Genomic DNA, 25214 nt, shown 5'->3' with positions numbered 1-25214 from the left:
CCCCCATCACCCTCTCCCAGCATCCTCCTCTGTCACACCCACCCTTTGCCATGTGATTGGTCAGAAGATGTCATCAAAATGCTCCAATTCCAACAGCACAAACGCGGTCCAGAAGTCCAGTCCAGGGACTCCAGTTAGCTGAGGTGAAGCTAGCAGACAGCTAACAGCTACAGCCGCCTGTGTCGCCACCTACCTGTCAGTCCCAGAGGCCACGCCCCTAATAATGCAGACTTTAAGTTTTAGAGCAATGTAAACATTTGTGGGAGTCACTGCTGCCTCTGCGGGACGTTAGAGGAACTGCAACTTTTGTGTTATTTTTTTATTTAGTTTTTTTAGTCCCGAAGAGAAGAAATCCCCCCCCCCCCCCCCCCCCCCCCCAGACACACACAGACACAGACACACACACACGGCATTTTTTCCTTTTTTCACAGACTGTCTTAACACAGGAGGAGGGTTCAAACTCCACCACTCTCCTTGCTCCTGTTGTCTCCTCCTATTCCTTCAGTGAGTTGGAGGTGTGTTGGCAGCTTGAGTGGAACAGAAAGTGGGAGCTGCAGCAAAGTGAGAGCAGCAGACAGACGAGCTACACAGTGAGTCTGAGTGTTTTTTCTCTGTGGGAGGTTTCAGGCTTTTAGTGTGTGTGACCACTAAAAGTGTGTGTGTGTGTGTGTGTGTGTGTGTGTGTGTGTGTGTGTGTGTGTGTGTGTGTGTGTGAGACCATGTGTGTGTGTGTGTGTGTGTGTGTGTGTGTGTGTGTGTGTGAGTGACCATGTGTGTGTGTGTGTGTGTGTGTGTGTGTGTGTGTGTGTGTGACCATGTGTGTGTGTGTGTGTGTGTGTGTGTGTGCGTGTGTGTGTGTGTGTGTGAGTGACCGTGTGTGTGTGTGTGTGTGTGTGTGTGTGTGTGACAGCTCAGCCATCGTGTAACTTGACGTTGCTTCAGACAGAGAAAATCTGGCTGCAGACTGTTTGTGCTGTTAGTTGGATTCCCAGGTTTAGTTTGCTCGTTCTTCAGGGACGTGGTAACGATACACAGAGCCATGAGTGGGCCTGATTGTGTGATAAGCTATCAGTATCCTGGTTACTCATTATCCCATGCTGCTTGTTTTCAAACACTGTGCTGGCTGTCAAACATTTAATCTACTGAAAAAAAGAAATTGTCTTTGACCCGACGTGTAGGACATCTGCTGGAAATCGTTTCCTGACACCTTCAAGGATTTTTCTGCTTTCAGTAGTCCAACAAAAACCAACCAATCCCATTTTAGCCGGCTTTGGTTGGACAGGCACCGGGGAAACCATCAGCAATCTTCAGATCGAGCATGTTCACGAACAGGAAAACTGGCAACACGGAAGACCTGAAAAACTGGCCAAAGGAAAAAAATGAGTTTCCTTCATTACAAACATTCAGATTATTCCAACCATCAGGAAATGCTGCCTATGGTGATGATTGCTCACCTCACTCCGTGAAGTCTGTGTGGAGGCAGAGGGTGGAGGTGGTGGTCATCGGTTTTATCTTCACACATGAAGCTCGTCTGTTTGTGGCTCTGACAGATAAAACCGGGTCACAGAATCGGTTGAAGTCTAAGATAAGAAGCTACTTCCTGTCATCTCCACCTGCTTCTACCACACTTTCTCTGTTTCCTGTTGTTTTCTAACATTTGTTGTTGTCTTTGTATTTTAGCCTGATTATGGAAATACGTCACACAGCACAAATCAAATCAAACACATTCTTGTGAATTTTGTTCACATTCAGTTCTGTTTTAGGGAGAAAAACTCTTTCAAAGAAAAAAAAAAGCTTTGACCTTCTTGGTAAACATCATTTGTCTTCTGGTCCTTTGCCCTTCACAATAAAAGCCTCCAACCAGACTCCTGATGCTCTTCGCCATGATGGCTGTGCCAACATCAGTCAGTCCACCGTACTGGTCCAGGATGAAGTGATGACATTCATGGTGCCCAGAGGGTGAATGCTAATGTGCCATCAGCTGATGAATGCAGTTTCTCTGCTTGAAGCGTCCTACATGGGCAAACAGCCTTTTCAGGTCATTTTTAACAAAACTGAAGTTAATTTCGCGAATTCATATTTGTTATTAGAGTCAACATGAAGAAATATCCAAAGTATGCGCTCTGGCTACTAACTGAGCCAATGAGCATTCAGTGCTGATGATAGTGAAAACACTCCAACCAAAGCTTTCATCATTCTTCTTTAAAAATGCTGCAGAAGGCTCGAACAGCACAAACACATCCAGAGGTCCACTGCAGGTGAAGCTAGCAGCTACAGCCACCTGTGTCACCATCCACCTGTCCGTCGCAGAGGTGCTGACCTGGCTGCTCTGTGACGCCGTGTCCAATCGCCCTCAGAACGATCAGCGTTTTTCTCAGCAGCTTTTTGAAGAGCTCTATATCCAAACACTCACACGCCCTGTGTGTGTGTGTGTGTGTGTGTGTGTGTGTGTGTGTGTGTGTGTGTGTGTGTGTGTGTGTGTGTGTGTGTGTGTGTGTGTGTGTGCACTCAGTACTTCTAGAAGCTGGTGTTTGCTCAGCATGAGTGTGTCGGGCTGTTTGTGCTGGACTTTCTGCTGAATAAAAGAGATGACTGGCAGGTTCACCCACGTTTGTGGTTCACAGGGTCACTCTTCAGTCTCCGTGTGAGTCAACAGCCTCAACATGACCTCTGACCCCAGAAGCCTACGAGCTCCTGCTCAATCCAGGAGTCTCTTCAACAGCATCAAGGTTTGTCTGCAGCGCCACAGCAAAGATAGGATGGAAGGAAAGAAGGAAGGGACTGAGGGAGAAAGGAAAAGAATACAACAAAGGAAAGAAAGAAAAGATGAGTTGAAGGAAATTTGTAACATTTATTGTTTATTTCAAACTTAGAGCTGAAAAAGTGGGAGTGGTGTCTGAGGCCTGCTGGGTAAAAACGGTGGACAGTAAACGGTTACAGGCCGATGTTGTGTCAGACAGATGTTCCAGTGGTTAAGTCTTGTCTCTAACAGCTCGATAGTCCCACAAAGATCTGATTTCAGTGTTTAACGTGATGAAGAAGAACGCTCAGCTGGGTTCATTAGTCTGCTCTCTGAGAGTGTCATGAAAAACAAGTGAAACACAATGACTTGATCACATGATCACATTGTGCTGTAGCAATGCCTGTGACAGTAAAATCAGAAGTGGGCAAGCTCAGAGGTCAGATCCCTTCAGGCAGCGGAGAGATTTAAAAGCTGGCCTCAGACACTCGCCTGTCTAAACACTGGAACATGTGGGACTCGCTGACACACAGCTCTCACAGAAGTTTCACATCCTGAGCTTCATCCTGGAATTGTTCTCCAGTCACATGATCTCAGGACGAGCTCAGGGCAAAGAAAAATACCGTTTCTTGTCTGTACCTTTCACGTTGTGCTGAAATTGAGCCAGAAACAGACTCTGTTCTCTCACAGTATGCAAGATGGATGTAACCACCATCAGGTTACTTCTGCACTGTGGGTGGAGCTACAAGTTACCACCTATAGATGCTCAAATGCTCATGCTAGCAGGTTTGGTAATTAGTGTGAAGTAAAGCCAAATAAAATGTCAGAATTTAAGTCAGCAAAGCTGGACTTTGGAGGTTTTAGTACAGTCTGTCAGTCTGTTTGTCAGTTTGTTGCCTCGTGTGGATGTAAGGGGAACTGCAGCTTGTGTTAAAATGTGTTTTCTGACTTTCTGTCTTCTTCTTCTTCTGTTTGCAGTTCTTTGTGTTTTGCCACAGTTTGCTGCAGCTGGCCCAGCTTTTGGTGTCAGGCTACATGAAGAGCTCCATCTCCACCATCGAGAGGCGCTATGGCCTATCCAGCCAGAAGTCTGGGCTCCTGGCCTCCTTCAACGAGGTCAGTTCAGCTAGGACTCTGAAGTCCTGCTTAATTAATTCATGGCTCTTCAGAAAGTCACAAGTTTGTTTTTGGTTTGAGAATACAGTCCAGTATACGATACAAGATGGCAGTAAATGAATGATAATCAGAACCTTTATGTTTGAGATGTTTTAGTTCTCCTTTTGATAGAAACAAACAAAAACCTCAATATGAACCTGAAGGTGCGAGGACTGGAAATCTTTGATGTTAGTCTTACATTACGGATGTTGTGTGTCTGAGTACAGGTGGGAAACACCATCCTCATCATCTTTGTGAGCTTCTTTGGGAGTCGAGTCCATCGGCCACGGTACATCGGAGCTGGAGCTCTGCTCGCTTGCCTGGCCTCTCTGCTGATGGGGGTAACGCACTTTATGAGTGAACCGTACCACTACACAAAGAGCATCATTGGTGAGAACACACACACTCACAAACACACGCACACATCAAACCTCCTGACTTTTTTGAATGTTCTTTATTTTGTGGAGTAAGTTACTAACTGTCCCTGGTTTACATACTTCCTGGTTAACTGGAGCTCAGCCTTTTCTGACGCTCTGCTAGCACAGTAACCTTACAGCAGTTATATTGTTGGTCAGATTATTAATGCTCCAACAGCACAAACACAGTTCACAGATCCAGTTAAGGGACGCTAATTAGCTGATGTGCCAGTATATTAGAAACAGAATGAGTTCAGACTGAATCTTCTCCCTTTCAGTTTTATTTGCACAGAACGAAATCTGTGTGTTGAATTCAGACAATCCTAAAAGTCTCCCTCTGTTTTCCAAACAGCCTCCAATGAAAAAAGTGCCAACCTCTGCCAATCAGAAAGCTCAGTAACCACCTCATCCTACAATCAGACCTGCCTGAAACAGGAGACCCCTGCCCAGCAGGGGATCTACCCCATGCTGCTCCTGGGTCAGCTGCTGTTGGGCGTCGGAGCTGTCCCCATCCAACCCTTTGGCATCTCCTACATCGACGACTACGCCAGCAAAAAGAATTCCCCGCTCTACCTTGGTAGGAAGCAGAGAATGATATTTTAACTCGCAATTTGGTCCCGATGTCACGTTCTGGGAGATTAAGTAGTTTAGAGGTTCAAAACACCTGATATGAAGACGCCAAGAAGTCAAGAAGTCTTTTGAGGGGGCTTCCTCAAAGTGAAGTCCCAAGTCCATCAGTGTCTCAGTGTCTCATCAGTGTTAGTACACTGCATTTAACCAACTGTCGCTGATTAGATTGAAGACTGAATAGTCTTTATTTGTCACATGCATAGTTATACAAGTACAACTTGCAGTGAAATGTATCCTGACACGCTCCTCGACTGTGCAAAAGGGGAGAGAAGAACATTATACACATTAAGTGGATACTGCATTTTGTGAATGTTTCTCACTTTTTGAGCCTCTGAGCACACAAAATAACATTTTCTATGACTTAACATCTGTACCAGGTATTTTCCACTAAGGAGTATCCTCCATCTATGAGCTTACACTTTCTGAAGTGTTCAAAAACTTTTTACTTGTTATAAATAAACTTTCAAAGAATTCATAGCTGATAAACTTGAAACTGTTGTTGAAGTACGGATGACTGCAATCTAAGACAAAGCTCATATACCAACACTGGTCATAACTGATTGCTGAAATTTGATCTCAGAGAAGATTTTGATTGGCTGGTCTGGATGAACACTCTGATAAACGTAATTCCCGCTGAACTGCCAACTGTGATGCGGATCAGGAGGAAAACATTTAAACTCTCTGATAGGCTGGAGTGTTGAGTCTTTGATCCGAGGAACAAGAGTCCAAACGCACTTCCAGCTTCAAAGCATTGTTGGGTTGAATGTTTGAGGCGGAGACAGGACACGAAAAGAATCAGAAGACTTTCCCCAATCGCTGAAACAGATTTCTGGTCTCTGTGGTGGACTTTTTTTTTTTTTGAAGAAAGAAAATGAACAATAGGGAAGTTTCCTCTAATTCAAAGACAAAGCCAGAATGACCCATAGAGACACAACAGTTATTGCTCTTCAGCATGACTGCATTTCTTTTACCACCCACTGTTACATCATAGCTGTGTAACAAATACCTTTGTTCCTCATAACTATCAGGCAAACATTGGCAAGAGTTGTATTTAACAGACTGAAGGCAGATCACTTGAGGCCATGAAAGATTTTCTGCTCAGGTCAACTCACGTTACAGAACTTTAACTGGGTGTTATAAAAATGTGAGAATGCCATAACAGCAGAGACCGAGGTCATCAAAGTCCAAGAAGCTCACCTGACTTGTTACAGAACCCACTCACTGTGAGACGTGATTGTAGTGCTGCATTGTAGTAACATTAGCCTGCGGCGTCTCTGCTTATACAACAAACCTGTTTTAATTAGGATCCTGGGACCCGCAGGCAGGAAGTCTTTAATAATGATGTGAAATTTCTTCACTATAGCTCTATTGTTGTCCTAAATTCAGCACAAATGCTGCACTCACTGCATATTTTGTAGACACGGTGTGATTTCTTCTCCTTTTGCTTTTGTTTTCTGTCACGCTGGTGTAAGTAAAGCTGTGCATGCTCAGATGTTAAAACCTTTTCTTTAAATGTTAGAGAGAGATAAACTCTGAGGTGCCTGTGGCCTGAAATGAGATGCAGATGTTCAGCTGACAGAGATCATTAGAAAAATTGTGATTATGTGAGGCAGGACATCCAAAGTCTGTCAGCAAATTCTGTTACCAGAACTGTGTGATTATGGGGGGAGGGAGCCATGACTACAGTTGGTCATGTCTCTCTTCTTAGTTCTTAGTTTCCATATTATTTTTTATTTTGGGCCCAGGCTGTCTTTTTCTTGTCTCTGTGTGTCCTCTCTATCATCCCCTGTATAGAGTCCGGTTTGTGTCCGTGTTTCTTTCCCTCTCTGTCATCTGTGTCAAGTTAGTGTGTTTGTCCTAGTCTTTCTCTCCTGCTGTTTCCGGTCCTTTTTTGGTGGGCTCATGTCAATTGTGTGTTGTCTTAAGGTTGCTTTCTTTGTTTCGTTGGTTGTTATTCAGTTCAGCTGTTCCCCTGTGTCCCCACTTCCCTAATCACCCTTCTGTGTATATATTGTCTCAGTTTCCAGACTAGAGAAATAAAAACAGTAACCAGACCTCAGTAATTCCACAAGAAGTCAAACTTAACATTATATGATAATAATTCGATCACAGCTTGAATCCAAAACTCGAAGGTTGAAGTTCATTTATAGCAGAACAAGATGAAAGCTTCATACAACAAATTTGCTGTTTTATCCTGTTTATCTCATTTTCAAGTTTGTCGAGGCCTCTGAGCGTAAGAAGAACTGCAGGACAGCGACAAAGCAGTCACATGCAGCTCTTTGTAACACCTCACAGACCTCGCCGCTGCTTCTTGTTCCATATGTATAATGTTTTCTGTTGTAACCTCATAATGAATCTGTCTATGTGATGGTGAGGAGGTAGGAAATATTTGGTTAGCAGAATCTTTTTTGTGTTCGACGGGAGCGCCTGGAAAAAGCAGATAAAGTATTCCAAAGTGATGTTTGAGGTGAAAGGTCAGGGTCAACCCGTTGGCCAGCAGGCGTCTCTTTCATCTTCTCAGGGGTTTTTTTTATCGTGTCTTCCAGGCATCCTCCTTGCTATGACCTCGATTGGCCCAGCCTTCGGATTCATCACTGGGGCCCTCATGCTGCGCGTCTATGTTGACTTTGACAAGGTACCCAAAGGTGAGGAGACACACTGTCCTAATGCTACAGCTGAGCTGTTTAAAGAAAGTTTATCTTACTCATTTCAAAAAGAAAGGAGGACTTCCTGCATGTGAGCACTTAACATGGTGTTAATAAAAACAGTGTAAAGCTGACCAATGTGGGTCATTTCCTCTAAAATCTTCTATAAAAGATAAAAACCCATAAAATAAATCATATTTAAATGATGCAGTTTGGCAAACAGTGACTGAGGTCTTCACTGGTGGTGTGAAGTTCTTTCAGACAGCCATGTTCTCGTGACCATCAAGCTGCAGACAGGTTTTGTAACAGATACGCACCCTAATGACCTCTTTTTGTGTATGTGCTAACTGGAAATGCTGCAGCAGCGCTCAGTCCTCGGGCTGTTTGTGCTGTGCCAACATTTCTACAAAAGGGTAGCAGTTTAAAAACAAGTGTTCTAGTTTATCCTGTTTTACTCATGAGAAAACAATGCTGAAACAAAGAATGATATTTAAAGATTAATATTCGGGTTCAACACTCCCGGGAGATTGTCAACAACAAATCTACTGTGAGAAATGGCTTATGGTGGCTACTGTTAGCTAATGTTTGCACAGTTACTGCTGTGGAGATACTGAACCAGACTCTGCTGGAGGCATTGGTCTCTTGGATCAATACATTGTTATGTTTTTAACTTCTATAAAGAAGCATCATCATTACTGTCAATCTTTGGTGTAAATAATAGAAATGAACTGAACTCAAAACTCTGACATCCAACAAATGATCAAGCTGTGAAGCCTTTCGTGAATGAGCATTTCTCATGTTTTGGCTGTTCGTAGTGATTTCCCTCACAGCGCCTGCTGCCTCTTCAACACGGACATATGAAGGCACGTGTATGAACCTGTTTTTCTTTTTGAGACTAACAGATTTTCTTCTCACTCAGCCAGACTTAATTTGAGGTGTAAGCTGGTATTTTGTAGCTGAAGTAGTAGATTATTTGCTGTTGATGTTATATTGAAAGTTTCAGCCTTAGGGCAGACATCCAGATAAGAAATATGTTCAGACAAGAATCTGAGGGGAGTGTTTTTTTAGTGAAACTATTATATTTATTTCATGAAATACTCCACATGAAATACTTTGAATTAGTCATACAGTTCACTGATGAGAAACTAATTATCAGTCACCGGCCCCACTCCTGCTAACCAGGTGAAAATAGATTGAAGAGCAACAGGACTCAGTGCTGCTGAATCTTTGATTTGATTTATTTTTCGCTGTGTTTTACTTGCATCTGTTTGAAAGAGTGAGTGTAAACACAAAACCTTATTTTGTTTTATATGCTGGAATATGCAGAAAATAGGTTTAAATGTTAAACACATTTCTTCAAGTCAAAGACTGTTATATATAATTAAATTTTTGTTTGATGTGCATAAAGTTAAAAGATTAAAACTCATAAAACAAGTTTTAAAAACAGACATTTTCATTTGATTCAATTTTATATGATGGATTATGCAGAAACAATCTAATTGGGCTGAAAGGTCTATTGCTTTATTACATATTCAGGTTGCGTATCATGTTTTTAAAAAGTAACAAAGCAACTAATTACTTTTGAAAACAAGTAATGAGAAAAGAAACGGGATTAATTTATCTTTGTGACGTTGCATTTCCAAGATTCTTTCTTTAACATGTGACCCTAACCTTAAGTGGCTAACTGGTAATGTGCTGGATGCTAAGAGGCTAACTCCCACCATTTCTGGGATCAATAGTTCTGCTACATCTGCTCATATTTCAGGTTTCATTTCGGATCTAAGTTGAGTGAGAGTTTCGTGACATTCAGTCAGGCATTGCAGCCGTTTGACGTCGGCATGATTAATGATGTTACAGTTTCTTTACAGACTTGTTGAAACAAGGAACTGGCTTGTTTCAACATTCCCAGTGGAGTGTGTACATGGGCCAACAGATTGTGAAAGTGAATGTGCCGTCACATAACATGTTTAACAATTTGCATGTTTAGAAAAAATGTAAAATATTGCATCAGTTCTGTGTTTGTAAGTAAAACACAGAACTGACCAAGGAGAATGTGTGCGAGTGTGTATATCTTATTTTGTGGGGACCAGCGACTCTGAGCAGGATGGGACATGTGGAATATTGAGGACGCTTTTCTTTTGCTTCATGAAATGTATGTTTGAGGTTTATTTTGTGGTGCTAAGGATGGAGAGTTATGTTTAAGTTTAATTTCCTTAACAAAAAACAAAAAAAAAACAGCACACACGAAAGTTGAAGCTGTCACTGAGGTCCTCATAATCTGTACACCAGCCTGGTCCCCACATCTATGTACAAACACGTTTGTATGAGGAGCTTTGTGTATTAGGGATTGACACACTTAAATGTCACTGAGTTAGACTTTGGTGGTGGTTGGTGGGCTAGTAAATTAAAAGCCACAGATGTGGTTTGATTTGTAACACAGTTGGCATGTAGGTTTGTTGGCTTACACTGAGCCTTCAGGCAACTTAGCGCTGAGTAAGAACTAAATATGTTCAGAGGAGAGTTTAAGCACAAATATGTTCAATGAAACAGTATAAAAAAACATTTTCTGCACACACTACAAATTGTCCCTGTTTTTCTATAAAGTTTTGTTTTGGAAACAAAAACATTTTTCTTTGTTTTTCTACAATAAATGGATTTTATTTTGGAATTCTTCTCTTGGTTGCTGTTGCATAAGAGCTGCCACACTCACCTTATTTGAAACCTTCACCAGTGGAACCAGTGCTAATGTCAGAGAATAGATAAAGCAGAGCAGTCTTAACATGGCAGTAACTGCACACTGAGCAGTGTAATAAGGTTAATATAGAAAACAATATAGTAAACAGGTAAAGCGGGTTAAGGTGTCCATTGCAAGATTTTTGGAATGTTGTTGTCAGAGCAGGACCAAGAGAGTTACTCATTCCTGATTTTCAGTAATTACAGCCTTGCAAAGTTCCCACAGGGTTTTTCAATGATCAGGTTCCACTGGGATTAGCCTTCATTGTTTGGCGATTCAAACATGAATGTCACTAAAACCTACAGAGGTTCTTCATCGTCATGGGTGCAGCCGCAAACAGATGGTTTTGCTTTCTGATGATGAACAGGAACTTGAGGTAGTACCATTTTCATTGGTGTCCCTCGATAAGCAAAGCCGTAACTGGTTTAATAAATCAAGGAAAACAAGTGAACATTTTTAGATGGGCAGTGATGTTTGTTTCAGATTGGCAGCATATCATTGGTCCACTGTTAAATTAGTGGAAAGTTGTGTTTACAGACTACAGTTTGTGTCTTGATATCTATAAATTTTAGGATGTAGACACAATTACAGCGTCCATTTTTTTTCTTTAGTGTGCATTTTGAAACCTCCAATTAGACATTTGGGCTGATGTTATATTGGCTGTTAGTTTATATTTGGATAAAAAGTTTATTTCTAGGACTGCTAAGTTCTTCTTGCACCTGCAGACTACACAAATGCACAGATCCCCTCTAGTAACAAAGAAAAAAAATACTAAGTTCTAAAACTGGTGCTGAGACTTCTTGGATGGTCTGTTAGTACAATTAAATGCAGAGCAGCCATATTATAGCTCAGATAATTAAAAATGCCCCTAAAGGGTCAAAAAGCACAAACATGAGCCAGAGGTTGAGTTAAAGGAATCCGATTAGCTGAGGTGAAGCTGAGCAGGCAGCTAGCATCTAAATTTTCATCAGATTTTGCTTAGAATGTTCACACAGTACTGAATGTCTAATCACACACAGTGAAAACACTAGAACCAGGGATCTGTAGGTTCTTGCAAGATCGAGTTATGGGAAACTCACTGTTACCAAGCAAAAGAAAGTAGTTTGTGTTTTATCCAGAACAACCTCTGACAGGGAATAAGATTTCAGCTTGTCCTGTAAAAGCATTCAGTTTTACTTCTTAGTTAGGAATGACACCATGACCAACCCTAACTATAAATAACAGCAACGGTTGTCCAAACATGGAACTCCACCAGCGCAGGCTTCATCTGACTTCTGTTTTTTGTGTAAATGACACATCTTTCAAACAAAGGAGGAATGATGACTTGTTGTTATACCATAAAGTGTACAGTATGTGTACAGGAGGTTTTTCCCTTAACTGTTTCAGTAAGTTATTTTTTTGCCATTTAGGTCCAAGTATGCATTTAAATTATCGACTCTATATTACAAATGTGAAGAACAAGTTATAAGTCAATCCTGCAGACGTATTTCGATCAGAAGATTCATGAATTTAAGCAAATTCAGTCTTTGTATACATGTTTTATTATTACTTTAGGCAGAACTACTAGAGTCAAAAGATTACTTCCACCTGGTTGTATTTCACAGCAGAGCAGGCATCACTGAGAACTAATATCACATGATTACTTTGGAGGTATAATGGCAAGGGGAGCTGCAGTGGAGGTGGGTTGCAAATTGGTTTGGAGTTTCAACTGTAGACAGGTTAAAGCAGCGTAAATATTGCACCCTATAGAAGAATTTTTGGATATGTACTTGGATGAATGATAGGCTTCTGGGCTGGCAGTGAATTAACCCTATGTTGGATTACATGTATTGATACTTTATTGGCTGATATAAGGCAATAAACAGCTACAAATAAAATGAAATTATGAGTTGTATTCTTTGCATGTGGCAACACGGTGGTGCAGTGGTTAGCTCTGTTGCCTAACAGCAAGTTTGACTCAACATCTGGCCTCTCTGTGTTAAGTCTGCGTGGGTTCTCTCCGGGTACTCCCGCTTCCTCCCACAGTCCAAAGACATGCATGTAGTGGGGTTAGGTTAATTGATGATTCTAACTTGCCCATAGGCATGAATGTTAGTGCGAATGGTTGTCTGTCTCTCTGTGTTAGCCCTGCGATAGACTGGCGACCTGTCCGGGGTGTACCTCGCCTCTTGGCCCCTCTGACGCTGATAAGTGGAAGACAATGGATGGATGGATTCTTTGCATGGATTTCATGATTTGTGTTCTCTTCTGTTTCCAGAGGAGATCGAGTTTGACACTAAAGACCTGCGCTGGGTGGGAGCATGGTGGCTTGGTTTCCTGGTAGCCTCATGCATCCTCTTTCTCACTGCGCTGCCTTACCTCTTCTTCCCCAGAAACATGCCCAAAGAGGTGAGTCAGTCCTATCTAATACAGAAGAGTTGTTGTCAGTGTAATTGAAGTTACATGTCCAGAAAATGTTCATGGGCATAGTCAGCATCCGTTATGGGCCTTAATATCCCAGATCACGTTATTTGTAACATTTAATCCAGCACCACTCAAGGGCTAATGTTTGAAACACATCAGATGCATTGACTTTGTTTTTCTTTACACACCTTTACTCGCCTCGCCCTAGCTTAGTGATTAATCCAGAAAGATCCAAGATATGCGCATGTGTAGCAGGTGTAACTGAAGATAATTACAGGTGGCTCACAGTGACTCATGTTCTCTGACAGGTTGATGAACTCTAGGGAAGAAAAACAGTTGAGTGGAGTGTAAATAGCAAGACTGTAAAACTTGTACATTTGTTCCACCAACAAAATAGATATCATTCTGATTAATCATTAATAACCTGACAGGTCTTTCATAGAACCTTTCTGCTGGAGATTGGCATTTCAAGTAAACATTATATTAAATATTTGATAATGTTTTAATGTCTGTGGTTGTCTCTGGCTTTCCATCTTTCGCCAGCTTTACAGCAGTAGCTAATCTTGCACACTTACTATTGGTACTTAAATGCATTCTTCTTCTTCTTCTACTTTGGTGATTTTGCCAGCTCCTCTCTATATACTTGAATTTTTTTGAATTATGTTTCATGATAAGTGGTATTCAGGTTCTAGGTGTGGCAAAGCTATGTTTGGCAGCCTGATATGTGGTACCAGGTCACAGTTTTAAAAGGCCAGACTGGCTTCCGGCCATCACCTTGAGTCATGACTGAAAGACCAATGTAGTGAATAAAAGCAACCAAAATAGGTTTCTTTCTCAGGTGGGCTGGGCTTAGCTTCAAAGCTGGTGAGGAGTTCGAACATCTGGAATCGCTGCTTAGCTGTGACGGACTTTTAACAAGAAGACAATGAATGGATCTTTAAAGACCTTTTATAATTGCTTATTTTCCACTGGAAAAGTTGTCAGAAACTGCATGAGGTAAATGAGTCGTTTAGTTAAATCGATTTAAAAATATCTGTAATTACAATGCAGCAAAATACAGCTGTCACAAACTAAAGAAAGCAAATAGCTCACAATGCTGTTATTATGTTTTATGATAGAGAAAGTTTCTGCTTCAAAACCACAGAAACACAAAATGACAGGATAAGATGAGGCTTTGTTGGTGAAGCTGAACTTATTTCACTTCAACCAGTGCAAACGTGAAACTGCTTTTGTGTGTTTTGGCTCAGTCCCAACACAAAAGAGAAAGTTCAGCTTCTGCACATGTTTTATCAATTAAATGAGACAAACTATCCAATTGCCCAACAGAGTTTCTTGGAATAAGACTCCCTGAGCATGCTGCCAAACATCAGTGCTCGACCAAATGTTTGCCTGAAAGCCTTCCAGTCCCATTTTAGCCTGTTTTCATTCCATCAGGTCAGAGGTATTTGCAGAGATATACCATCTGAAATGTTAGAACTAACCGTTCAGGGCTGGACTCATTAAAAGTGAGTTTCTGGGTGGACAAAAATAGAGCCATGTCATTTGAAATCTGGCTACGTTGATGTGAATGGATTTCAAACCGTAAGTTATCTAATGTTGGATGGTTTCTTTTGTTTTGCTTTGTTTTTGTTGATGGGGAAAAGGACTTTTTTCCATTTGGCAGTTTAGACTCAGAGGGGATCTGTGGTTTAGTCTGAAGCTAAAAAACGGGGCTTTTGAAATTTGAGCAATTTAGTTCAAGTGAAGTCATTTCACAAATAAGGTAAAGAGGGGGAAATGCAGTCAACAAGAAATCATGTGAATTTCATAAGAAACAGAAACAAAATCAAGCCTTGAAGATTGTTCCAACCAGTCCAGGGTTGCTGGTTGCTGGTTGCTGATGACTGACAAACTCTCTGTCTGTACGAAGCTGGTGAAAAGAAAATTTGTTTCTTCACTCTCTGATTCATTGTTATTGCAGTACTGCACACAGTACTAATGCTGTACTCTCAGAGCTGTGAGAAAAAATGAACAAAGGAAAGCAGACTAGTCAGTCAGGGAAAAGAAGGGATTTGAACAGTTCCAGTCCAGGATGTTTTGGTAGAAAGATAAATGATGAATTAAAAATAACTATTTGGGCTCAATTTTGAGATTCTAATTATTTCAATTATTGAATTAAAAATCTTTTCTTAGCTGTTGAAAGTTGATCTACTGACAGACTGCCTGTCTGTAGAAAGGCAAAGGGAGTCGGACTGATAGGTCAGGAGTTCATCCAGCTGCAGGAAAATCAAACAGACCACAAATGATGAATCCCATCAAGCTGGTTCGAGATGACCTGGACTGTCCAAGAATGCAGAACAAAGCAAAAATCTAACAAAATGAAACAAAATCTGTATGATTTATATTTAGAGACATTAAATTTCAGTCCATTAGAAAAATACACCCAACAGTACCGTCCATTTTCTGCTGCTCATGCTACCTAAAAATGAAGATGTAATAATTGTGTTAATGTCAGTAGAGTGTTTTATGAAAACTTTAAATTGATGTCTTGGAAGTTTTCCACTGTTAGACTTGCATCACATAATATTTAAAAAGACCTCCTGGACCTTCCTCAGAACAGTTGCATAAGTATCCACTAAAGACGAACTAACAAAGTCCACATGCTGCAGGAATGAGGGTAAAATCCACCAACTAACAGCTGGTGCATGAACCAATCTGTCAAGCCTAAGATACAGATTACTGTCTATAGATTAAAGCAGGGATCTGTCCATCAGATCTAAGGAAAGGACCATAAACCAGCCAGAACAGACCAATCAGAATGGTTTTGACTATACAGCAGGAAACTCTTCCATCTTCACAGCTGCTTTAAGTAAATTTTCATTTTTAGACGTCACACTGCACACTGCTGCATCCTAATCTTGTCCCCACATAAGAAAGCATTTTTTAACCTTTAAAGGGTTAAATGATGAAACTTATTTCAGTTTTGTGATGGAGTCTTTCTCACATATTTCATTGTTTAATTATGTTATTGTTAATGAAATGTAACTCTCTGTAGCACAACTCTGACAAGATTGTAAACTGAAAGTATTTCCGTGCTTAAATAAAACCTTTGGACTTAGTGGATATCCGTGAGCTCTGTGAGATAAATAACTGTTGAGCAACAATCTGGAACAGACTCGATCGTTTGTTTGAAAAGCTGCAGCAGTGAAAGGCTTTTGTGACGACTCCATGAACTGAACCAGGTTTCTCTGCTGAGTTTGGTGAAGAATTACTGACTAAACTGGCTAATAATTACTCACATGTAAATATATATATATATATATATATATATATATATATATATATATATAGTGTGTGTGTGTGTGTGTGTGTGTGTGTGTGTGTGTGTGTGTGTGTGTGTGTGTGTGTGTGTGTGTGTGTGTGTGTGTGTTGTGGCCAACTATCTTCACCTCATTACTTAGCTGGAGGGAGCTGGAAGCTCAGCCCTGACCCAGATATTTTGGACAGTATCCAGTTTCAATCCTTCCCGCCCACACAAAGACATTTGTGAAGTTGAGAAGAGTATTTAAGCTTTGCGATTTTATCCAAACAAGGTTCTTGGTGAATAAAACATTTTGTAGCAAATTTGTGTGGCAAAAAGACTCGCGACAGTTTTTCTTTCTTACCTGTGCACCATGTGCTTCACAGACTGCACAGCTGTACTTTCACTTCTTGTTTTTGAACAGTGTGCTGTGCTCAGCACTGTGCAGGAATAAACACATGCAATGATAATGATACTGCTGCTAGTCTTACAACTTGAACATTAACATACCCATGAGTCTTTATGCTCTCTGACACAAAACCGTCTGCAGTCCAACAGACTGGAGGGGAACAACTAACTACTAAATCACACTGGTCCAGATTTAGGGTCCGTCACATTGTAAAATGACCACCACAGGGTCAATAAATAGTATCAGTCACAGCTGCTTAGGCAGTAATGGTATATTTTCAAAGTACACATCACCCTACTGTTGCTCCACTATCCAGTCCTGGCCTGTGGTTACAATGGGAATGTAGATTGTCTGATAAATCAGGAGATTTATCTCAAGGTTCAAAGGCCTTCTTTATCTGCCACAGGATAAAATAGTCTCCATTCCAAAAACCATTCTTTAAATAATCTTGGCATTTGTCAAGATTTTAGGTTAAATAATTCATGCCTGTGAGTAACTCGCATTTCCCAGGAACCAGTCAGGACACATTTATCTAAAGACTCAGACAGATTCATGAATGTAAACTTCCATTTACTGGTTTCAAATCTCACAGTGGAAAAACAAGGCTGCCATGTGATATTCTTTCCATATTTGTGCAGGAAGATCCAGAAGACATTGACCCCCAACCAGACACTAAGGAGCAGCAGCAGCAGACAGACACACGACAGGAACCTACCCTCATTCAGTTCCTCAAAAGTAAGAGTCCTTTTTCCACTTCTGTTTCCTGTCCAGCTGAGGTGACTGAAGGGTGTCAACCAATTTAAAAGAGGTCAACAGCAACAAGGGCTAAGCCAAGCATCACATCTTCATACTTCATCCAGCATTTTATGCTCTTTAGTCTATGTACCTATTAGTCTAAATGCTATTTTTTGTCCATTAGAAACTTAGTAATGTATATTAATCCTCAGTCATACTGTACACCTCCCTCAGGTTTTCCTAAAATCGCTCTGCGAACGCTGCGAAATCCCATCTACCTGCTGGTGGTTCTGGCTCTGGTGAACTTGTCAGCTCTGCTGTCCGGCCTCGCCACCTTTATGGCCAAGTTCATTGAGAAACAGTTCAGCCAGAGTGCCTCTTTCTCCACCATGATGATAGGTGAGAGGACCCGAATAGTGCCATGAAAGTCGTTACAGCGGAATCAAGCTGTGGACATAAAAATGAAGCTTCTGTTTTCTGAATTATTGATTTCTCGCAGGAGGAGTCGGGATCCCAATGGCGGTACTGGGGACCGTCCTGGGTGGAGCTCTGATGCGACGGTTCAGTCTTTCAGTCAATGGCGCCAGCAAATTGTGCACAATAGCCATCCTTCTCTGCATGCTGACAGCCCTACCAATGCTGTTCCTCGGCTGTCCCACACAGAACATTGCTGGGGTCTCTAACAACAGGTACTTGTCCCTTTACCATGTAAATCCATGATTTATATTTGTTATTGTATATTCAGAACAAATTCACCTTAACAGGGAGTTAAGTGTACCATAGATGGCAAACAAATGTTCTCACTTGTTTATTATAATACCACAAACTCATTAAAACTAGAACTAATAAAAGTAAATTACTGATTAAAAAAACAACTAAGTTGCCCACTGTTAGGAAACTAGTGTCAGGGAAATGTACTATGGTGGAAAATTTATTTCACTCCTGACTGTGAACTTGTTTTACCAGCAATGGCAGCAACTAATTTCCCCATATGCTTATTTATATAGTTTCAGGGAAAGGATACCACTGATAGTAATGAAACTAGTTTCAATCAACCATCAGTTAAATGGTTCATTTGACCACTGCTGGCAACCAGTTTTACCTTTGGCACCAGTTTACTTCACTGCTGTAACTGCTACAGTGCAAAAGGCGTGATTTACAGGCTCCTTTCTTTTGTTGGTGATGAGACCTTTGTGTAACTGATACTTAGTAAAGCCTTTGACACCTCATTTTGATAAAAATCCAGATGAACTTGATAAAATGATTCAGAATATATGTTAATAATGCTTATTGTAGGCATCTACAGCTTCTTTATTCACCTTTAAAATGTTAATAAAAATGTGTGTTTGTATTTTCAGCTATGATTTGTTGCAGTGCAGTTCTAGCTGTCACTGTTCTGAGGAGGCGTTTAACCCGGTCTGTGGTTCAGACGGCATGGAGTTCAGGTCTCCTTGCCATGCTGGCTGTCAGTCTGTAGAAACAGACAACTTCAGCAAAGTCGTGGTAAGACTCAGTTAATCCTCTTTCCAGAAATTTTTCCTGTGAACCGATCTGTTATCTCACATTGTGACTAAGCCTCAGCTCCGTTTGCTATTCAAATTTAAATTCAAGTGGTGTGTAGTCACAAGGAACTGGCTTGCTTTCTGTGGTGGTTTGCTGCCAGTTCCCATTTCATTTGTTTGTGCTCTTAGGAAATCAGTGACATCACATTCCTTGAGAATATGAGCCATTCAGACGTGGAGGCAGCAGAAACGTTTCGTTTTCTCTATCAGTCTTAGATATACGCTGGCTTTATTTCAGACTTACACGCACACCAGCATCTTGTTGATATTTGTGTAGCCTGAACATTCTGTGGAAGAGGCCCTGAAAGAAAACAGACCACAATAAACTGCACTGAGAAGCAAATGTAGTTGCCAGCTTTTCATTATTATTATTTCATTTGTATCCTTGAGTTTTCATAGCTTACAGCTGTTCCAAGGTGGTCTCACTATTACAGATGTTAAGCTTAAATTCAGTGTGTGCTGCCAGAAAGGATTAGGGGCCCACTCGGGGGGGGGGGCTGGTATCTTTAGGAGTGTCGTGTGTTAGTGTCACTGCGATGGTATGAGTGTCCCACTTCATTTTACCAGTCTCTCTGTGGATTTCACTATGAAAGTGAAAGTAAAAATACTGGTTTTAAAGAATCTAAACTGGGACCTTGAGTAATTGGCCAGATGTGCAAGAAATTCTACATCCAGATGTTGCAGAACTCTCCCAAACCTCTCCCACTGTAGGAACATTTTTTTGTAGGTTTGACAGACCCTAATGGTCTCATGACCTTTGACCTCCCATGAACTCAGTTATTCACTGACAGAATGAATCAATTTATAATCCAAGCACCATTTCTGACTTTATGATGAAACTGGCACCGGCAATACTTATATATACATTGACTTCATTATTTAAAAATTACTTTGTACAAGAGAGGAAATAAAATCCAAACAGGTTTACTTAAAATAAAAAAGCTGTACAAATAACAGATCTATTTGCACGTGCGTTTCTGTAGAACTACACTGAGTGCCGGTGTGTCAGTGGTCTCGGCTTCGCCCTACCTCGGAGCTGTGGCAGTGGGTGTGAGCATCTCCTCCTACCCTTCGTGGTCCTGTTGGGTCTCACTGCCTTCATCGCCGCCTTTTCCCAGACACCATCATGCATGATGATACTCAGGTATGGAAAAGATAATATAATGTCAAATAATGGGGAATGCTCAAATCAGAGTGTTTTCATTAGTAACAATTTAAAGTAATTTAAAGGAAGGACACCAAAACAAAAGTTTTATGAAAAAAACAGAAAAACTTAAAGCTGCCTTTCATTCCCTACAGAGTCACATGACAAATTGTTGTTGTTTTAACACAGTCTTTAGCCTTTAGCCAAATATTTTCACATTCCACTCAGGTACTACTTTCTTTTCTAAACGTGAAGAATCTTGAGATTTCTCTGCAGATTGAATACTCCATTAAATAACAGCTACTGGCAGCCTGTTTTTCGTTATCATGAATGTGATGTCTCTGCTGCAGGGAGGTACCTCCAGAAGATAAGTCTTTTGCGGTGGGAGTTCAGTACATGCTGTTCAGAGTCCTCGGTAAGTCATCACATACGTTCTCCAGTGATACGAGGTCTGTGTTTAAACTCAAAGACCTGCTGAAGGCATTTTCTTTGATGCTTATATGCTTAGATGCAGTTTCATACACTGGTTTCTGGCAATGTTAAGAATCAGTTTTACCATCTTAGTTGCTGTCAGTTATTTATTTTTTATTTTTTATTTTTTGGAGCCAGATGTGATTATATTTGGACAAGACAGTATAGTGCTAAGAAACATTCAGATAAAAATCCTCAAACTTCAGCCACCAAAACCAGTGCTGAGACCTACTGGACAAGCTCTTCGTACAATTACCACAGTGGCCATTTTACTGGTCAGATAAGAAATTAAAATGCTCGAAACGGCTCCAACAGCACAAACATGGTCAGGGACTCCAGTTAGCCAAAGTGAAGCCAAGCAGACAGCTAACAGCTACAGCCACCTGTGTCACCATCCACCTGTCATAGAGGCTGCACTGTTTACTTTTTGACATGAATAAATCCAAATGAATGAATTATTTAAAAATAATAATAATTTGGGGCCAAAATTATGATTTTAACTGAGTATTCATCTTGGTCTGTTTACAGCATTCATGCCCGGTCCAGTGTTGTACGGTAGTGTCATCGACACCACCTGCATCTTATGGGGCAAGAAATGTGGCAAGCAGACCTCCTGTCAATACTACGACCTAGAGCGCTTCAGAAGCAGGTAAAAGGAACATTTAAAGATACTAAAAAAATACAAAAAGTGGTCATTAAGTTTATTTGACTATTGAAATGAATGCAGCAATCATTCCTTCTCATAGTAGGAAAGATTAAATTGTCATTTATATAAATATTGTGATGCATTTTGTGAGACAGGCTGTAAATTCTTTTTAAAAAAGTTTTAAAAAATGTCATAATCCTTATAAAAAAAAAACAACAACTGAAATGAACACATTTTCTGCAGCTATAAAGACTTAAAATTTCACTGCCAGCACAGAATCACACTTTTCTCATTCTCAGTAGAGATTTCTGGCTTTATAAAGCATTCTGTCATCTGATTGCATCCTGGACTAGCCCCCAACCATAAAAACAACCATAAAAAAAACCATAACCACCTGTTTGTGTATTCAGGTTTCTGGGACTGCAGGTGGTCTTTGTGTGTGGGGGGTTGCTCTGCTACCTGCTGACAATCGTTGTCCTGCGGAAAAGAGACAGGTATCAGGAAAGTGATTACCAGATGGTGAACCAGAAAATATCAGAGAATGCCAAAGAAAAAGAACTGATGACATGAAGAGGATTCTGAGAAAACACTTTTCATTGAGACTGCATAGGTAGCTTTTTTCTATGCTGGCTGAAAGGACGCTGCCACTAAGCAGTGAATTACTCAGTGTGGTGGATGCTTCACTTATAACGGAGCAATGTGCCTGCATTATAAGGCAAAAATATCTTTTATCACTGTTTTGTTTATACATCATGGCTAACATTTCAGAGTGGTTTTCTTGTTTTTAGATTGAACTTCTTAATGTGACTGACAGTATATACTTGTGTAAAGTTTCACTTATGATGTTTAGTTTTTGGCCATCGAGCAGTATATCAGTCCCAAACTGCCAAAACGAATAACCTGAGTAACACGGAACTCTGTTTTTCAAGATTTTTTGTATTTGTCTTTGATGAAGTCATAAACTGCATAAAAAGATCGCCCTAACTACTGTGACGTCACCCCTCACATTTTGACTATCCAACTTTAGTGTTTTGGCTTCCCCCATGTTGGGTTTTTGTAGCCAGAAGTGAGGATACACATAATATATGCAATCATATACTTAAGCACATCTATATATATATAGCATACAGTAAATGATCAAAATATGATGTTGTCTTGCTATAGAAATTTAGTTAAAGTAACACTTGCCTGACATGGAAATAATGAAAAAATATCATGTTACTGGCAGACACATGAGTTGCCATTGGCAACATGTAATGATATGTTTAGCACTACACTGTGGGACGCCACTGTACCAAATTCCACTTCTTCTGCATGTATAATATTTCCTGTTTTGATGACTATATATAAATTAGGTGGAAGATTGTGCTGCAGAATTACAAATCAGTCTCTTTCCAGCTGCTTCTGTAATTACAGAGTCAGCCAGACTCAAGTGGCCATTAGAGAAAATGAAATGAAGCCAGCAATGAAGTGCAAAAAAACTGAGTACTTGGACAGTGGCCTTATTTTCCAGCATCTGAGAATGGACCTTGGTTTAAACACAGAAACAAAGGAACAAACACTTCTCAGCATAATAACATTGAGCTAACAATTTGAGATGAGCTCATGTCCTGTAAATGCAAACAGACATCTAAATGCACATTTCACAACCAACAAGCTCTGTGAAAAAAAGGTTTATCTTCTTTATTGAATAATCAGTAAGATGACTTATTTAATCAAATCCATAAATGTTTACCAATATGTCAAAGAACTTTTAGTCCAAGCAGAAATTTTCCATGTTAGCATAAGGTCAGACGGGAAGCTCATAATCTGTAGTTTTAGTTATAGCAAGACTGCAGTGTGGAATGAAGATCATCTGGATTTAGTCAGCGTCCTTTCACTAAGAGAAAGAGAATGTTCGCGTTAATGTTCACATTATTGTGAACATCAGTTTCCAGTTTCTTCACACATATCACTGCTTAACAAACACTTAGCGAGTAGCTGCAGAGTGTTTGCAAACAAGTCGGCACCTTTCATAGAAATTTCATACAACCCTTGCTACTGCAAGGAACTTTTTACTACAGCACACTACACCTGTTTGTGAAAAATTTCACTGATTGCTAGCAAACTCCAGCAATGAATCACAGCCAACCGGTGGTTGCCAGGCAGTTGCCAAGCAGTCTTTAGGCCTGTGGGACTGGGGTGAAGTAAGTTACTGACACCTTCAGGTGCTGCTTAAAAATACTCACATTGTAAAAGTGGACCTTTGCAGTATATGTGCACCAGCCTGATATACAAAAAATTGTCTCGCTAAACATGCTTTACTTAACCATTAAGAACACAGCCTTGGTTAAAATAGTGGCTTACAAAAAGCAAAGGCATAAAAAGGAAAATTAAACATTAAAAGAACAGCAAACTTCCAAAAACGTGTCAATAGACCCATTGGTAAAATGGTGCCTCTGGTGGTGGAAGGCTTAGTTACATTTTTTAAATGTAATTATCAAAAGTACCTGTACCTGTAAACTCTCTAATAATGAGCTCAGTGTACTCACAGTGATCCCTGTGACCCTAACACTCCGGCTGTACACTGCTCTAAATACTCACTTTATCACAGTTTTTTCTACTCTTGGATCTGTGTGACATCGCCATTAGGCGATATCCCTAACATGGTCATCTCAGGCACTTAAGCTCCGCCTACCTGCTAGTCAAACTTTCTGTTTACAAGGAGCAGTTGAAGGTGTCTTAAAGGGGGAGGAGCTAAAACAGCTCAGTAAGGTGGCTGCACGACAACCTAGTATGAGACAACTAAAGTTTATTTTGAACTGTGAATCATGCACACAATTGGAATACAGTTGTTACCTCTGACAGATCAATGTGATTGTGGTCTTAAAGATAATACATCTGCAAAAGCATCGCTATAGGAAGAAGTTTCAGGTGTGAAAAATGTGGTCATTATATCATTTCCTGCACGTCAGTTAAATGACTTCCAGCACAGATTCCTTTGAATCTCATGTTCACTTTTACTTTCACATTTAAATATGTCGAAAGAATTCTTATTTCAACATCACACTAACGAGGAAGCCATCAGCTTTCATCACTGACCTCCTGCTGAATATTTTTAGTGTGCCATCATTTTTACTGGAAATGAAAGAGAAACATCCCTCTGTAAAGTGAATGTATTTATGCTGTGATCTTGAAGAGAGAAAGCAGCTAGGCCAGCTTATTTCTGACAGAGGGTGGACTGAGGGCTGAACCAGAGCCCAGGATGAGGCGAATAACAGTTATTGTCAACTGTGAACCATGCAATGCTACTCTAGTGGAGCTCAAGAAAAAAGATATGGAGCCATATTGAGCAGAAAAGGTTTTCTATATGGGGGAACTACAACTTTACCAGAACACTGTGACAGGATTCTGGAGTCACGAAAAGACTTCAAAGAGATCAAAGAAGGGAAACTAAAAATGACGGAGGGATGGCAAACAAACAGAAAGTACAAAAAGGCGCCACACCACTATTTTTATATGAAAATGTTTGTGAGAGTGTTTTTAACATGTGAATTCATGAGCTTAATTCTTCCGGCACAAACGGATCCCGTGGACATTTTCCCAGTTTTGATGAATTTAATCCCGTGAGATGTCTTCAGTGTTTTGTCACTTTTTTATAAACTGTTTTCTACAAGTTTGATAAAATGATATTGTGCTGAATGTTTAAGTGTTTGTATGATAACCTTTCATGCTCGAAACGTTGTTCTGTAAATATTTATATCCAATTGAACAGTGAATAAAGGACACTTTATTATAAAAAATATATGAAATATATAACATTTTAGAATAAAGTGGAGCAGTATAACTAAAGCACTAATCGAAATGTGATGGACAAAATATCATATCATAAAATATAATCAAAATTCATAATTTTCTTTTGTATGTTTTTCAATAAAACTAATTGACACATTTAATGTTGAATAATTTCTTGCTTGCTCAGCTTATAAAGTGTTTATTTTTCCACATGATTTGTGCACATGTCTACATTGTTTACTGCTTTTTGTTAAAAAGATAAATTGGCAAATAAAAAGCAACTCGGTTTTTCTGAGCATTTACTTTTGATTTGTTTTTATTTCTTCCATTTTTAGATCCACTTTAAATTGTCAAATTTTTATTGATTTTTTGTTTTTAACGTCCTAATACCTTGGGGATTTTTTTTATGTAGCGCGTTTGTTAGAAATATTTTTGAATAATTGTAGTTTTCATTGTATTTTATATGTGAC

The 25214-nt window shown here is 40.1% G+C and overlaps 1 protein-coding gene across 1 annotated transcript; it reads left to right on the top strand.

Annotated features, from left to right (window-relative positions):
- The first annotated feature begins 508 nt into the window (after nucleotides 1-508).
- slco2b1 (solute carrier organic anion transporter family, member 2B1) lies at nucleotides 509-25024 on the top strand. Its single transcript, XM_063487700.1, has 15 exons — nucleotides 509-590; nucleotides 2625-2729; nucleotides 3719-3856; nucleotides 4123-4285; nucleotides 4664-4888; nucleotides 7488-7586; nucleotides 12578-12708; nucleotides 17051-17147; nucleotides 17382-17546; nucleotides 17647-17836; nucleotides 18506-18650; nucleotides 19693-19853; nucleotides 20204-20268; nucleotides 20853-20973; nucleotides 21381-25024. The coding sequence occupies exons 2-15, from the start codon at nucleotides 2664-2666 to the stop codon at nucleotides 21538-21540; spliced, it is 1926 nt and encodes a 641-aa protein (XP_063343770.1). The 5' UTR covers nucleotides 509-590; nucleotides 2625-2663; the 3' UTR covers nucleotides 21541-25024.
- Nucleotides 25025-25214: the final 190 nt, after the last annotated feature.

Source organism: Pelmatolapia mariae, linkage group LG10_11, assembly GCF_036321145.2.
Source record: "Pelmatolapia mariae isolate MD_Pm_ZW linkage group LG10_11, Pm_UMD_F_2, whole genome shotgun sequence".
In the NCBI taxonomy this organism is placed as follows: Eukaryota; Metazoa; Chordata; class Actinopteri; order Cichliformes; family Cichlidae; genus Pelmatolapia; species Pelmatolapia mariae.
The sequence above is the reverse complement of the archived record's forward strand: the minus strand, read 5'-3'. Positions and strand labels throughout refer to the sequence as shown.